This window comes from Gracilinanus agilis, chromosome 1 (assembly GCF_016433145.1).
Source record: "Gracilinanus agilis isolate LMUSP501 chromosome 1, AgileGrace, whole genome shotgun sequence".
Taxonomy (NCBI): domain Eukaryota; kingdom Metazoa; phylum Chordata; class Mammalia; order Didelphimorphia; family Didelphidae; genus Gracilinanus; species Gracilinanus agilis.
Window position 1 is genome coordinate 154492838 of NC_058130.1, and position 17223 is coordinate 154510060.

The window sequence follows — 17223 nt, forward strand, 5'->3', positions numbered from 1 at the left end:
AAGGTGTATTTTTTAATCTCCAGATTTCTTTTCCTTCACATCAACCTGTTGATTAGACATGTCCCTCCCATTCCATACCTGTAAAGATGATTTCCTGAACCCAATTGTAGAATTTCATATTCTACCAATATAAAAATCTGTCTTATTAGATTCCATTGTTCTGGTCTGCTGACATTTTTTTTACCTTGACTTTGCCACACTGTGCGCCAAAGGGGCTCATGTATATAGATCATGTTATTAATAAGATTTGAGAATAATCATTCCCTTTATTACAAGGGAATTACAACTCTAACTTATCAAAAACATAATTTGGAAAGTGGTAGATGTATTCTACAAGCAACTTCTACCAATCATTTTTCCTTTGGAAGATTAAAAGATTAGATATGAGTATCTAAAATTAAAGCTTCATTAAAAACACTCACAAAATAATCAGTGTAAGGAAATGGGATGTTATATTCTTAAACATTTTTAGGAAGGCACAGACCATGTAGAATTCAACATTCTGTCATGAACTCAAGTCTCCACTCAATCCTGGCAGATATTATTGTACATTATTTTACATGATTTTGTTGACAAATCAATGTTACATACATCTAGCTATATGCATTTGTATTATTTACCACAAACACACACAATATATTATTTTTTAAAATGTAGTGTTTCCAAAGCTCATTTAGTAGATGGAAGATTTGGCAATGCTATCTTTATTTTGATATCAGTTTATATTTTTACAAAGCCAATTTATTATGCATGTATAGTTTTTTTTTTGGTTTGCTTCAAAACTTTATATTCATGCACTTTAAAACAATCTCTTTAAATGTTACAAAAGGAAAAATGCTTCAACTTGTCAAAAAAAAACCCCAAACTATAAATTTTCATATAGAGCTTCCAATCTGCTCCAGTGCCTGCCTCCAGTCATTCCCATACAACCCTAAGAGCATGGCTATATGATATAAGACAATTCTGATTAAAAGCTTAATGTTACATGATTATAAATGGCTATGTTTAAACACTGAAAAAGGAACAATTAAGAATGCATTATGGATTGGAGTGAGGTTTTTTTTGTTTGATTTTGGTTTTATAGATTTCTATAAAATATACATCTTAAATATCCTTAAATTCAAAATTCATGCACAAAAAGAATCTCACAGTCAAAATTCAAAAAAGAACCATTAGATCAGATTCAGATTTGAGTTTTTTAAAAAGCATTAGTAAACTTTCATATATTTTCCTCTAAGCTCCAATACCCATTTCTTCATTCCTCTGAGCCTGTAACAGTTATTGAGGAAACCTGGTGGATTTCATCCTCAGACTTGTGTTTCAGAGGAGGCTAGATATCTGTGAGTCACAGTATAATGGGTAGGGCAGTAAAAGGAGAATTTGAGAAGCATTTGCAGAAGAAACCAAGAAGATGCCAAAAGCCCTTTCTTTTCTCATTACAGAGAGAAAGGAAGAATACAGCTTTTACACGAGGTTAAATTCCCTCAGGTTTAATTGTAGGATAGTGTCCTTGACTGCTGCAAACACAAAGCGAATGTTTTCTGTGTCTGTAGCACATGTGAAATGGGAATAGATAACTTTTTCTTTGTCTGGATTCTGGTCTTGATAAAGCTTCAAGATGAAGTCTCTGGCAGCTTTGACATCCTGTTTGGGTCCTAGTCAGAGGCATAATCATGCATATTAGGACATTGAGAGACATACTGGACCATTATAAAACATTCTTCTCAAACTTTTTGGACTTAAGATTCCTTAACATTCTTAAAAATTATTGAGGACACCAAAGAGCTTTTGTTTATGTAAGCTATATCAATATTTATGGTATTCAACATTAAAATATTTATGTTTTAAATATTTACTAATCTACTTAAAATAATAATCTCATTACACATAAAACTTTATGAAAACAACTATAATGCCCCACCCCCAATCAAGAGAATAACAACATAAATTTGTAATGGATTCAGCATAATTTCATGATTTTTTCCAGCTTCATTTAGTAGCACATGTGTAGGAGTGAAGATGGTAGATAGTAGGAGTGAGCCATGGCTAAGTTTTGCAGAGCCGGATTGGATGGTGATATAATAAGGAGGCAAAGGATTTAGGAAGACCGTATAGAGTTGAACTATGTCACTAAAGGGTCAAGATGAGAAACTGAAAGGAGTGTGACAAATGCAGAGACAATGGCCTGGGAAAGAACAGACAATGAGAGATTGGAGATTATTGTGGATGAAGAACAGAGTTTGGCATTTCAAAGCACAGGAGTGAAATTACAATAGATTCTAATAAGATAAAGGGAATTTCAAAGTTGTCGCACATTTGTGAGTGATGGCAAGATCAAGGAGATCTTTGAATGTGGCTGAGGTAGGGTGGGAAAGAGGTCATAAAAATCAGGTAAGTTGAGAAATTGTGTTTTTAAAGTTTGTCTGAGGGAGTATCAATATGCATGTTGAAGTCCCCTAGTATAGGGCAAGAGTTGAGGAGGAAAGACTTGTGAGCTAGATAACTCATTAAGGGAAAAGGGCGAATATCCTAAATATTAGAGAACGATAGTTTCCAGAATTTGGATTGGGTGACAGCTATGGATTGAATGAACCTCAGAGGAGAAGTTACTGAATGATGATGGTGGCAATCAAACCTGGAAGAGGAAATGGAAAACAATTGTGACTCTCCTACCTCACCCATTGAGTTGAAGATGGTAAATGACTCCACAACCAGTAATGGAAATGAATGCTAAGGCATCTGTGCCATTTAGAAGAATCCAGGTCTCAGAGAGAGCAAGAATATGGATGCGATAGGAGAGGAAAACATTTAAGATGAAAATAAGTTGTTAATTATGGAACAGGCATTCTAGAAAGCAAAGTAATGAGTAGGTAGCTTTCACAAAGAGAACAGCTGAGGAGGATAAGGAATTGAACAGTTGCAGAGACAGAGAATGCAGTTTGAATGATACCAGTGGAAGATCCAAAATCTTCATTTGGATTGGTATGGGGCAAGGGGGAAATCACTGAGAAAAGATTTTACAGGTGTATGCATTAGTTCCACAGTGGAGTTTTCTCAGGGTCTTAAATAGTTCAGGCAAGGGTTATAGTAGTTTAACCAGCTATGAATTCAACCAATTATTACCTAGGACACATTTCTCCATCATATCCAAAATAATTTTGTCAAATGGCTTGCCAGAAATGTTGAAAACATATTTTTATCACTTGTCCTAATAATCTTGTTTTTAAAAAAAGCAACAGAATTTAGTTTGGCAGCATTATTTTTAGTGAATGATCTCCATTTTTTTTCTACATGTTCTTAAAGCAACAGTTGGAATAACACTCTAGAATTTTGGTGGGGATTTTATTAGGTTCACTGGTTTGTAGTCTCTAGAAACCTTTTTCACCCCTTTGAAAATATTTGACCTCCAATCTTCTGAGACCTCCTGTTCTCCATGCTATCTTAAATAGTATAGCCCTGTGATAATCTGAAATTTCTTTATGTACTCTGGGATTCTCTGGGACATGGAGACTTGAATTCATTTAAACAACTAGTTACATTATAATCCTTCTCACTTATTAAGGACTTCAGTTCTTCCTTAACCAAAATTGTTCTTCCCCCTTCCAGTTTGAAAATCCTTCATGATGGAGAAGAAAGAAGCAAAATGGGAACAAAGTAGTTCTGCTTTCTCCCTCACTTATGTCCCTACAACACACACTTTGTAATTTTAAGACAGTAATTATCCCATTTTGCTTTTTATTAGTTAATGCAAACATGAGATCATAGATTTAGAGCTTGAGGGAAATCTTAGAATTTATCGAATCCAACCTTTTTATTTTATAAATAGAGGCCCAGAAAAGTTAAAAGGGGTGTGTGTATAAATGTAATACATACACAAACATGTATATATTAAATTACAAATACATATGACATGGTATACACATAAATTATACTAAATAATATTGAAATAATCACCTCAAACTTAAACACTCATTGTACATTTAATAAAATTTGTCTTAATATAATTATGGAGTTTTAATATAATTATGATTTTACTTTATAATGTATATGTACTTATGTTACATTTCTACATATTCTACACATTTTATATACATGCATTCATACAACACACAGAAATTCAAAGATCACACTCAACTTCATGCTGGCAGGAGGAAAACTGACAAAATTGGACTCTTTAAGAAGTAGGATCATTCAAATAAGAGATGAGAGAATAGGACACTGGATTTGGAGCCTGAAGGGTTTGGGTTCAAATCTCCCCTAAGACCCTTACTAGCCTTGCCTCCCTGGGCTTCAGTCTCCTTGTCTGTAATATAAGAAGTTTATATTTGATGACCTAATTTAAAGCCCCTTCGAGCAATAGGTCTTTTTTTTTTTTTTAATTTTAAACCCTTAACTTCTGTGTATTGACTTACAGGTGGAAGAGTGGTAAGGGTAGAGCAATAGGTCTTTGATCCATGATCACACCTCCTAAAGAATTAAGGCCATGCTATTAAACTTGAATTCTTTTGAAACAGGATGATATTTCTTCATTTTTCTACTACTGCTTCTATTTAAGAAGGTTCCCCCTTACACACCACTCCCAAAGCTGGGCCAAAAAGAGCATGCATACATGACCTCTTCCCACTGGACAGCAAAGGATTCTGGCTCACATTTTCCAAGGTATTCCCCATGCTCACAGGATAAGCAGAGACTCTTGTTTACATCTAAGATTTTCTCTCCTAGGACTTTGGTTCCAGCCCATTTCTTAGCTACAAACCAGGATAGAAGTCAAGGAAGAGGTTGTTTGGCCAAGTCCTGGTCAATTGAACAAATGGCTCAACTTGTGATATTAGAAGAGTAGCTAAAAGAGTAGCTAAAAGGCATTTTAGGGCTTAACATTGAATTTTCTTCCTTTCATACTTCTCTCCCTGGATATTTCAGCAAATATGCTGTATATCACCTTGAATTAATTAATTTTGTGGTTACACTCATGTCTTTCCTCCCCCAGGGCATGTATTTAAGTGCTGTAGTATCAACCTTGATACCTAAACTTGGTGTTGCTCAGGTATGGGGACTCATAAAAAATAGAGCCATTAATCATGAACGGTTCCTCTAGAGAGGCCATGTTACATGGATCAGAAAAATGCACACAATAAAATGGGCAGAAAAGAGCAGCATTCCAGAATTCTACTTGCTGGAGGTAATAAAAGTCATCCAGATGTCCTGTGGCCATCCCTATTGTTATGTATCAGATCATTACTGTGACTAGGCATCCCATACCAGTGGTTGTCTAACCTAGATTTGGAGTCAGAGAATTCTGTTCAAAAGACTTTTCTGTCACTTCCAACCGTATGATCTTAAACAACTCATTTCCTCCTAGGCCTCACTTTCATCACCTGAAAGATGAAAAATTGACTTCCAAGCTCCCTCTCAACCCTAGATCTGAGTTCCTATGTTCTAGGATTCTTAATGTTAAAGATGCTGCATATTTCCTACAATAAGCAGCAGTTCCACCATCTACCAACCTGGAGAGGCAGAGGAGAGAAAAGATATGTCACATTAAAATGTAACTAACATGCTAGGCTAATGCACTTTTTTATAGCACAAATTCTTAAACATAATCAGAGAATCTTACCTGTGTATTCTGGGAAATAGCTGATTAGATGGGAATACATGATTTTCTCCTCTAAAAGATCTTTTTTGTTTAAGAATAAAATCACCGATGAATTCAGAAACCAGGGGTAAGTGATGATGGTTTTGAATAAGGCTTTGCTCTCTTCCATGCGATTCTGTGTAGAAAATAAAGACGGCACTAAGCATGAGAAAAAAAAAGAAACATGTTCAAAATGGCATGCCAAGCAGGTTTCCATCCCTCCCAGTAAACCACACCCTTTCGGGTGCCCAGATCTCCCAATCCTGAGGTCTTGGGGTCACTGCCAAGTACATGGAAGGAGCCTTTACTCTCATCTTTACTCCAAGGGGTGAAAAAGTGGAGAGGGCAGGGCAATTGACCATTCTCCTAGCCTCACCAGGCCTATATCTTCCCCCATTTTTCTCTTCCATTTATCCATCTCTTTGCTAAATCCTTTCTGCTTGCTTTGCTGCTCTCCTTCCCAGATTGCCCCTTCCACAGCAATCTCACATTTCTGCCTATAAACCATGAATTTGAATCTAAGAAAATGAAACAGTTTTGCACAAACTTGCACTTGACAAAAGTATCATGTTCTGCCTTTACATGATAATCTTTGTGTTTGTCATGAGAAATCAATTCCCAGTTATATAGCTAGCTAAATTCCAAGATCCTTCTTTTTCTCTTCTTGGGAAAACATGAAAGAAAACAAAGCTTGTTTAAGACCAGTCGATCAACATGAGATAGGCCATTTTAATCTTTCTTTTAGAATGTATCTAGCCAGCTTTCCATAGCTTTTGAGATATCTGCCTGTCTCTCCCATCATGTAGCATTGATAAATTAATACTGGAGAACTTCTTTCATGGGCCTCTTTGTTTTCTATGTGGAGTCTTTTCTGATTCCCTCCCTCCTCCTCTTCCTGACTACTAGTGTACTCTCCCAATGTATCTTGTATTTCTCCAACTAGTTAGGAAGTATCTTTGCTCTTCCTAACATCAAAAGATACACAGTGTTCTTAAAAGCTCTAGTTTACACAGAATAGCAATGCAACCAGGTTCAGTGGTTTGAAGACTCCGGTTCCACAGAGCAAGAAGACTTTTGAGAAATAAAACTGTAAACAGATTTGTTATGGTTAAGAATTTAGATGAAGTAGAGTGAAAAAATTTATTTTTAAACAAATTAAGCTGGATTGGGATAAAGATTGATTTAAAAGGTTTTATAGAAAGAAACTCAGGAAAAAATTATCATTGTGTAAAAATTCCACCACTCTAAAAAAAGCTTATAGAAGTTCATGGGGGTGTGGGATTGGAGATAGGCAGGGCTGTGCCATTTAGGACAGCAAGCATTTCCCCTCAACATGGCATGACCTGTGTCTGACCAGCACAACCCTTCTCACAAGGCATAGCATTTGTGTGACATAGCTTGTCACAGATAGGTGTGATGCATTCATCACAGGCAAGACATGACAATATAGTAGCACACTGAATGACTGCATAGTGTACTGTTTAACAGAATAACGTATTTAACACATTGTACATATAATACAGCACAATGAACTCTGAGAGGGGATGGACAAAAGCGCTCTTGGCCTCATCACACAGCCTTGAGGGCTCTTAGTATGAGCTCTGAGCATTTAATATCCACCAATATCTTTTTTTGCCGTGGCCAAAGCCTGAAGATTTCAGTGACTGACATCAAATTCTTCATTTTCTTGATCGTGTTTTTATTATATCTGCTTAAGTTTGGTGCCACTAAAATGATGGGAGTGTTAGGACAGTATTGTCATACTCCAGGACACCATTTTCAGGGACATTTTTGAATGATGAAGGATTCACAAGGGGAAAAAAAGGCAATTACGAATACATGTGATGCCACATGCCAAAATGGATGAGGTGCCAAACTTGGAGTAAAAAAAAAAAAAAATTTGGTGCAATTCCCCCTTCTGTAGCTAACTATGTGACAGAGCAAATCAAATAATTTCCTTATCTATAGAACAGGGAAATAACATTATTATTGTACTTGTCTCAAAGGGTAATTGTAAAGCTCAAAGGAGATAATCTTTTTAAGTACTATACAAACCCATAATATCAGTGTCATTCTCTGAGAGGTATTTTGGTTAATACTCTGAGGGTTGGGGGTAAGAGGAAGAACAAGAAGAAGACCTTTAAATATGACAGAAAAAAATCTATACTGGGAAAAGTAGACTGTAAGGAAACAGGAATATTTTCATATGGATGAGCACAAATTGCCAATGCTTCTTTAGAAAACAAAATAGCTCTTTAGAAATAGCTCTTTAGAAAACAAGATGGACATATACCATATGAGCTGTAAAGCTATTCATTCTTATTAACCTTGGGATCCCTTTATTAGGATTTGGCCCAAATAGGCATTATTGAGAAGGTAAAAAGCTATGTAGGTATGAAAATATTCATGGAAGCATTCTTTATAATGACAAAACAACTGGAAATAACACAAATGCAATAAATGGGAGAAATGGCTAAAGAGATTGTGGTATCTGAATATAACAAATTGTATTATGTTATTTGAAATAACACATATTGGAACTACAAAGAAAATAGGGTAAATTTATGAAGAGATAAAAAGAGAAAAGACTAAGAATATTTACCATAATCACATTTATAAAATACATGCCACAAAATTGAGAGAAAAAAGTGTCAAAATAAAAATAAATGCAAAGGGAATTCAAAAGCAGCAGATGTTAATATTAGCACACATATAATTTATGTATTTTAAAACATTATAAACGATGTGAAGTTTGTGGTTTTACATGCAATTTTTTATGCATTTGTTTACTTAAATGTTTGGTGGTGGTGGTGGTGGTGGTTAGTAAGTATGTAATAAAAAATAAACAAGCAGCAAACTAGAAATTTTGAAAATCAAAGGTGAGATCAATAAAATGAAAAGAAAACCACTGAACTAATAAACAAGGCCAAAATCTCTTTTTAAATTCAATAAAATAAATCAACCATTATTAGATTTGAATTAAAAAATAAAGAAGAAAACTAAATTACCAATATCAAAAGTAAAAAGATTGAACTCATCATCAATGAAGATGAAATTAAAGCAATTCTTAGGAGTCATTTTAACCAATTATATGCCAATAAATGTGATAATCTAAGGGAAATGAATAAATATTTACAAAAAATGTAAATTGGCCAGATTAGCAGAGGAAAATAGAAAACTTAAACAATAACATCTTAGAAAAAAAGAAATTGAATGAGCTATCAAGAAAAATATCCCCATGGCCAGACTGATTCACAAGCATTTAAAAAACAATTAATCCCCAAACTATACAAATTATTTGGAAAAATAGTCAAAGAAGAGGTTCTACCAAATTCTTTTTATAACACAAAAATGATACAGATGCCTAAACAAAGAAGAGCAAAAACAGAGAAGGAAGTCTATAGACCAATTTCTCTAATGAATAGAGTGTAGTTCTAAATTATTTTCCAGAGTGTTCAGACTAGTTCACACTTCTACCAGTGGTGCATTAATGTCCCAGTTTTTCCACATCTCCTCTGACACATGTTATTTTTCCTTTTCTGTCATGTTAAAAAATTGATATAAGAAATGACAAGCAGGCTGGTTTTAGGAAAAAATGGCAAGACTTATATGCGCTGATGTAAAATGAAGTGAGCAGAACCAAGAAAATATACACACTAACAGCCATATTGTAACTGAAAGACTTGGCTGATCAAGACAATGATCTAAGACATTTCCAATGATGAAAGTTCTATCTACCTCTAGAGAGATATCCAAACTTTGCAGATTGAAGCATTCTTTTTTAAACTTTATTTTTCTTGTTTTATATTGTTTGTATTTTTTACTGAAACATGGCTAATGTGAAATATGTTTTGCATGAAATCACACGTAAAATTGATATATTGTTTGCCTTCACAAGGAGGGGGGCATGGCAGGCAGAAGGGAGAAAATTTGAAACTCAAAAATTTTAATTTGTAAAAGCATATTGCATTAATAAATATTTAAATAAAAATAATTTTAAAAACATTTTATTTGATTGAAATCAGGACTGTTTTGCAAGATCTTGGACATGTGACCACTCTATCTTAGTTCCTATCATGACCAGAAACTGCCTCAGATAAAATCTAGATTTTTTTAACTTAATGAGTATTTTATTCAGGGCTACAAAAATTCACTAGAAAGGCAGACATGCAGTTTAAACCCAGGATCCCACAAGGACCTATACCAACAGTTTAACCAAGGTAGATCCAGCAACGCCTCCCTGCGGCTTTTCAAAGAGGCCCCTGACCAAATTAGAAAACGAGATATTGATGCAATGATGCAGGTGTTCAGAATAAGTTATTTAGGGAAAAAATGGGGCAAAGGAGAATATGAGAAAAAAGTCACCTCCATTCCTGGGCCTTCTAGTGATAGTACTATTCTTTAATATGTTGAATCTGTCTGCTGCCCCAACTGTTTGTAATCCTCAGTTTGACCAAGGCAACAGGAGAACTTCAGGTCCAAACTACATTCAATAAAGATCAAAAAGCTCTTTCTAACCAAAGTAAATATTAATATTCAAATGAACTCTTTTTAGCCAGATTTGGGAAATAAATGATATCCTAATGGGTCAATGGCATATGTGAAATAAACTGAAGTTACCAAAAAATCCACATGTATGTTGTGAAAACTTCTATTCTCTCTACTAGCTAAAAAAGACAGAATGGCTTAGGAGAACTTTGGCAACTGCATCTTGCAGTGTTTTTTTGGGAGGGGGATACTATTGTTTAAATTAATTTATCCTAAATGAAAAGAAAGTCCATTGCCAATATAAATCCTCTTTTCACTTTCTTTAGGAGTAAGTAAATCTTTCTTAAAGCCACCTCACTTAAGTTTTTTATCTAGCTTACCTCATTGTCACACTCTGCCAGGACTTGATCGTATTCACTCAGAGCTACTAAGAAAATGATGGAGGTGACACTTTCAAAACAGTGGATCCACTTCCGTCTCTCAGACCTCTGGCCTCCAACATCCACCATCCTGCCAGGTAGAAACAGAGAACATGACTAAATTTGCACAGCTCTTCATTACAGAAAAGTCTTTGATCATTGGAGAAAAGAAATGTTTGAATGCCTCCTTCACCACGATTTCCTCAATATTAGTCCTTGATGGTACCCTTATGAATATACAAGCAGTTCTGCCCTTGGAAATGACCACAGCCCCACACTGAACTCCACAGTAACAGAGTTATAAATACTGAATTTTGGTTTAGGAGCTATTAATTACCCCTTATATTCAGAGTCCAGAAAATATGGAATCTCAGAGTTGTAAGGGATCACTGAAGCTATCTAGTTCATCAATACCTGACCAAGAATCTTTTGCACGATAATTATCTGTGAAAACTTGGCTACTCTCAGCAGTGCAATGACCTGGGGCAGTCCTCAAAGACTTCTGATGGGGAATGCTGTCCACCTCCACAGAACTGTTGACATTGTCTTTCACATCAGAGCATTTGGGAGTTTTAGTTATAAATAAGTTTTCTCTTACAGCAATGACCAATACGGAAGTATTTTGCACTACAATAAAAATTAAAATTTAAGTTAAAAACAAAAAGAATAGTTTATAGAACAATCCGCCAAAGTGGTTGCACTAGAAGACTTCCTGTGAGGGGAAACTACCACTGGTTCAGATAAGCTTTTCCTCTATCTCCCATGGAACCAAGCCTCCAATTCTCAGTTACCATGCTCCAAACTAGGCCAACTCCTCTCCTAAGAACTTTATTAATTCTCCCCTGGAACCTTGGAATCCACTTCTGGAATCTTGGCTTTGATGAGTACCCTAGATTATTCTGTTCAGAACCAGGTATATTTTCCCCAACATCTTTCCTCAAGAAGACAAGCTCCTTGAGGGACTATTTTGGGAATATCTGTATTCCCAGCATTTAACACAGTGCCTAGAAAATCATAAATGCTTTATTCTTGTACTGTCATTTACCTACCCATCTATCTTTTTTTGGAGGCAGCTCATTCTATTTTTGGATGCCTCCAATTATTAGGAACTTCTTTCACACAGGTCTAAATCTGACTACAATTTTTGCCCTCTACTACTAGTCCTATTAGGCACGAAGAGGAACAAATTTAATCCAAAAAAAAAAAAAAAAAAAAAAAAGAGAGAGAGGTCAAAGTTCCATTGACTATTATACTTTTTCTGGAGTTCTCTGTCTAGTTTGAGGTACATTTTAGGAAAGAAGCTGATAAACTGGAAGGCACCCTGAGGAGAAAGAATATAGTGGTGAACTGACCTCAATACATAATAACATAAATATCTAAAGTTCCTTGAACTGACCTCAATATGTTGAGGTCAGTTCAAGGAACTTTAGATATTTCACCTGAAAGGGAATATTCAAATATTTAAAAGTCTGTCACACAAATGAAAATTTAAACTTATTTTTCCATCCTTTGGTATAATCTGAGGGGAGGAAAATTTCAGTTTGATTCTTAACAGAATGGTCCAAAAATGAAATGGACTGCCTTGGAAGACAGTGGGATTCCCCCTCTCCAGAGATGTTCAAACTGATTGAATGAATACCTCATTCAAAAATAGGCTAATTTTGATGGATCCTAGACTCAGAGCTAGAAGAGACATTGGAGAACATCTAGCTTAACCTCATTTTATATATGAGGAAATGGCTGGCCCAGGGAGGTGCAATGATTTATTCAACATCACAGAGGTAATAACTGTAAAGAGTAAGATTTGAAAATAGGTCCTCCACTTCCAGAGCCAGTATCCTTCCTATTGAGCTATGCTGTCTCTCAAGGCTTCTAATAACCTTTCTGCCTCTGAGATTCTGTGATTTTGTGATCCTTCTTCCACATGATAGCTCTTCAAATAATAGCTAGCATACTATGTTTATATACTATCCCTCAATCATACTCAAGCCTAGTTATTTCCCTATGTCTCCTCAACCATGAGTGTTGTTCTAGAGAAGAAGTGAGTAAATTGGTGGTATGCTAAGCCCTAAAAATTGTGTTAAAAAATAAAATGCACCAAAATTTGGCACTGATCCCACTCACGTTTACTAGTACAATGCCTTCAACTCCACCCATTCTTCCTTTCTCTTATTTATTCATTCAACTTATTTATTCAACAAATATTAAACATTTACTACATGCCCAGCATTATGATGGACACTAATAAGGCACCAGCTCAATTATCTAGCAACTTGGTTATATGGGTAAACATATGAAAGAAGTTTCTATGAGAGAGATACTGGAGTCATGATTTGTTCCCTGAAGGCACTGGACCAACGTCATCTTGCAACCAAAGAAAGCTAACAAAATATTGAGCACTGAGAACAATCTTGGAGATTAAACAGAAAACATGATGCAGAATCTGGTACAGAATTATAGTATGTCAAAACATAGAATATAGAATAAAATTCTGATCATAGAATCATAGTCTCTAGAGCTAGAAGGGACCTCACAGCTCATCTAGTCTGACACCATTTTAGAATTGAGGGAACTGAGAACAAGGGATGATAAGTGATTTGTCCAAGGTCACACAGGAATAAGTGTCAGAGGTAGAACTTTTTTTTAATTTAAGGTGGATTTTTTTGGGCAGGAAGAAGGAAGGCTTATTATACATGTACTTTTATCTATGTGAGGTATTGTACAATTTATCCTACTAAAATAAATCACATTCTCTCATCCTGTTTTGCCACAACTTGGTTTCTATGCTCTTATTATTCCTAAAAATTAATGAACAACTTTATTACATTCATAATCAGCTGAACTTTCATCTCAGTACAGTGAAGACTTTGACACATTTTGACAACATTTCAGAGGCAGTATTTGAACAAAAAACCTATGATCCCCCTTAAAGATAGTACTTTTATCATTGTACCACAGTGCCTCAAATTTTGTTCTAGAAAAGGCTAGACTAGGGAAAGGAGGCAAATCAGCAAAGTTTGAAGAGAAAAAAAAAGAACAATGATGTATTTTGGGAAGAATTTTTGTCTTTTCCCTAAATGAGGAAAAGCATCAGTTGTCAAAGAATTCAAAGAAATAACAGCTTCTAGTGCAGGGGTAGCTGATACTATTTATAGGAAAAGGAAATATAACTGTAACAACAGTAGAAAAGTGAGTTCTATTCCTCAAGGCCTTTCTTTGCAAGTCCTGCTCTAATTTTGAAATCATCTTAAGCCAAATCTCCTAGTCCCTGCTTCCTTGGCAGGTAAAGGGAGCACTAATGCAATATGATATAGTAGATAGAACGATGGACTTGGAATTAGGAAGTCTGAGCTTCAAATCCCACCTCAAACAAATGGAAAATGAGAGGGTTAGATTTAATGCCTCTAAGACCCTTCCTGCTTTAAATTTATGATCCAGAGATGCTGTAAATACTCTCCTAAGGCTATAAAACACCTTAGGGAGCATTAATGAGTTTCATGTTCTTCGACACCATTTTTTAAAACTGCCAGTGGCATTTACAAATTCTTAACAGGCTACTCAGTTAAGGTCACAATCTTACCGAAAGATGATATTTTCTAAATCAAAGGGATATTCAATAATTCCAGTTGTAGGCACTCGGACACGGAGAACATCCTGTTGTGTTGGCACAAATGATGGCATGGCAATTCGATCAATATCACTCAGGTAACTGTAAGGTTCAATATAGTTGAGTTGAAATATATTTTCAAAGAATAACAAGCAAGTTCTCTTCCTACTAAACAAATATATATTTCTATAAAACAAAGCACTAAAAAAATTTCATTTAGACCCAACCCTTCAAATAACTTTCAGAAAATATGATGAGACAGAGTCAACCTTTGAGAGAATATACAAATATACAAACTCAGTTTGTTCTTTTTGGATTCTAGGCAGATAATTATGTGATCTTAACAACCATTAATTAAATGCCTGCTCTTCTATTTGTCTAAATTGATATCTCCTTCCTTAAAAGGGTGGGGTATGGGTAGAAAGGTGAGTGGGTAGATTTTTGCTGATTAAAATTATACATAACACATTTATACATATAAATTTTATATACACATGTGAATGCATGTATGTATGTATTGTGTTTGTGTCACGTTCGACACTTTGAGTTTTTCATCTCTATTAGGAAGAGGGAGCCATGTTTAATCATTAGGTTTGTGGAATTATAGTTGAATATTATACTGCTCAGAGTTCCCAATTCTTTCAAAGATTTTTTGTTTTTCTATATTATTGTTACTAAGTAAATGTCCTCCTAGTTCTGTTCACTTCATTCTGCATCTATCCATGTAACTCTTCCTGGGTTTCTCTGAAATCAAACCATTTATTATTTCTTAATAATAATATTCCACTAGAGTCATAGTTATTTCCCAACTTATGGACACTACCTGAGATTCCCATTATTTGTCACTTCAAAAAGGGCCATAACTATTTTGGTAATCCTTTGTTTGCTTAGGACTAATGTCTCCCTTAATCAATCTGCTCTATAATTCCTCCTTCTGTCTTCACTTCCTATTTCCCTTTCCAGTGAAATGTATTTCTATGCCTAATGCTGTGTGTTTTTCCCTGCTTTGAACAGACCAGATGAGAATAAGGTACAAGAGACCCTTGCTCTTCCCCATGCCCTCCTCCTGATTTGTATAGCATCGACAACTTTGTGTATTATTCTCATAAATATTTTTAAGTTTGAGAAAGCAGATATGTAGTTGAGAAATTATTGATGTCATTTCAATCCTCTTTTGGATATTAACATTATCTCTGATGTTAACAATTCCTTCTGTATCTTCATCCTGAGATAGCTTATAAAATGCCATTTCAAGATTATGTCACCTCCCTTGTTTTACTCCATTTGCTTTTCCTGAATTTATTTTATTAACTTCCATTTCAACTTCCCTGTAGAAAACAATGGGAACTAAAGTATTAGCATCCAAATGTAGGTGGTTCCACTACAGCTCATGATGAAAAACATCATTACAGAAAGCATATGCATTTCACTTCCCATTTATTTGTTGGCTTTTAGACAATTTCATTTCTGAACACTTTTGGGGTGCTTTGGACTCATCTGAAGCTCATGCAGTTTTCCTTAGTCATGTTTTGCTTCTAGTGAGTTTCATTTTATGAGGTAATACTGATCATTTTCTGCCATCTTCTGTGGCTTGAAGAGGAAAGAAGGTCAAGATGATGAGGAAATTCAAGAATGATAGTTAGATTAAAGTGTCTGACAAAACTAGATGATGGAGTCCAGTGAAATTAGAGCAAGAGTAATGGACTAAGCATATAAGGAGTAATCAAGGAATCAAATGTCATAATGAAGCCAAGTAACAGATTCAAGAATCACAATAGGAAGGCTGCAACTGGGACAGAATACCTTAATAACAGGATGGGAAGCACAGCTCCCTTCAGCCTCTACACCTTCAGCTGGGGAAGATCTGACCTCAGGAATCAATAATACTCCATCAGCCTAATCTAGTAAATCAGCAGAGCAGGGAAGAAGCCCCTTCAGGACAGAATAGCCCAAACCCACAGATCCAGCAAATAATAAGAGGATCAAGATTACAGCCAATAATGAGGGAAAAGAAGGAAAAAATATGAGTAAACAACAGAAAAAGAAAAAAGAAATTACAAACAACAGCTTCTATCCAGGTAATGAGCAAAGAGCAAATGGAACAGAGGAGGACCAAGGAACACCAAGCTAAAATGCAGAAACTCAGCACACTGGCCTCAGGCTTTGGAAAAACTCAAAACACTTTTCAAAAAACAATTAAGAGAGGCTGAAGACAATTAGGAAAAGAACCAAAAAGCAAAATAAGTCATTTAGAAACAGAGGCACATGAACTAAAACAAGAAGATAGTGTCTTGAAAGCCAGAATTGACCAGCTTGAAAATGAGGCAAAGAAAGTAAAAGATGACCTACAAAGAAAAACAGACAAGAAGAAGGATGACCAAAAAGCCAGGGATGAAATTCAGTTTTAAAAATTAGAATCCAACAACCAGAAGCAAATGACTTCACAAGTGTTACACACAAGGCAGCAAAAATCTATACAACAAAATCAAAATAATGAAAAAAATGGAGGAAAATATGAAACACCTCATTGATAAAACAATAGACCTGGAAAAAAGATCCATAACAGACAATTTAATAATTATTGGACTACCAGAAAATCATGACAAAAGAAAAAGCCTGGACATCATTCTATAGAAAATTATCTAAGAAAACTGCCCCAACATACTTGAACAAGAGGGAAAAGTGGAGATTGAAGGATTCCACAGATTATCTCCTACATTTAATCCCCAATTGACAATGCCCAGGAATGTTATAGCCAAATTCAAGAACTACCTGACCAAGGAAAAGATACTACAAGCTGCTAAGAAGAAACCTTTCAGATATCATGGAACCACAGTTAGGATAGCACAGGGTCTGGCTGAATCCACATTGAAGGACCAGAAGGCATGGAATATGATATTCTGGAAGGCAAGGGAACTAGGTCTACAACTGAGAATCAACTACCCAGCAAAACTGACTATATTCTTGCAGGGGAAAGTATGGTCATTTAATTTAGAAGCCTTGCAAACATTCATAAAGAAAAGACCTGACTTAAACAGAAAATTTGATGCCCAAACACAGAACTCAAGAGAATCACC

At 35.3% G+C, this 17223-nt stretch overlaps 1 protein-coding gene across 1 annotated transcript in view; it reads right to left on the reverse strand.

The window, feature by feature from the left end:
* Nucleotides 1–1288: 1288 nt before the first annotated feature.
* Nucleotides 1289–17223, reverse strand: part of LOC123232011 (guanine nucleotide-binding protein subunit alpha-14) — a 287397-nt gene continuing 271462 nt past the window's right edge. Inside the window, exons 4-7 of the mRNA XM_044658350.1 lie at nucleotides 14120–14248; nucleotides 10501–10630; nucleotides 5615–5768; nucleotides 1289–1655 (exon numbers count right to left, since the gene is read on the reverse strand). Of these exons, the coding sequence (XP_044514285.1) occupies nucleotides 1465–1655; nucleotides 5615–5768; nucleotides 10501–10630; nucleotides 14120–14248 (604 nt within the window). The 3' untranslated portion in view covers nucleotides 1289–1464. The remainder of the gene's footprint in view (nucleotides 1656–5614; nucleotides 5769–10500; nucleotides 10631–14119; nucleotides 14249–17223) is intronic.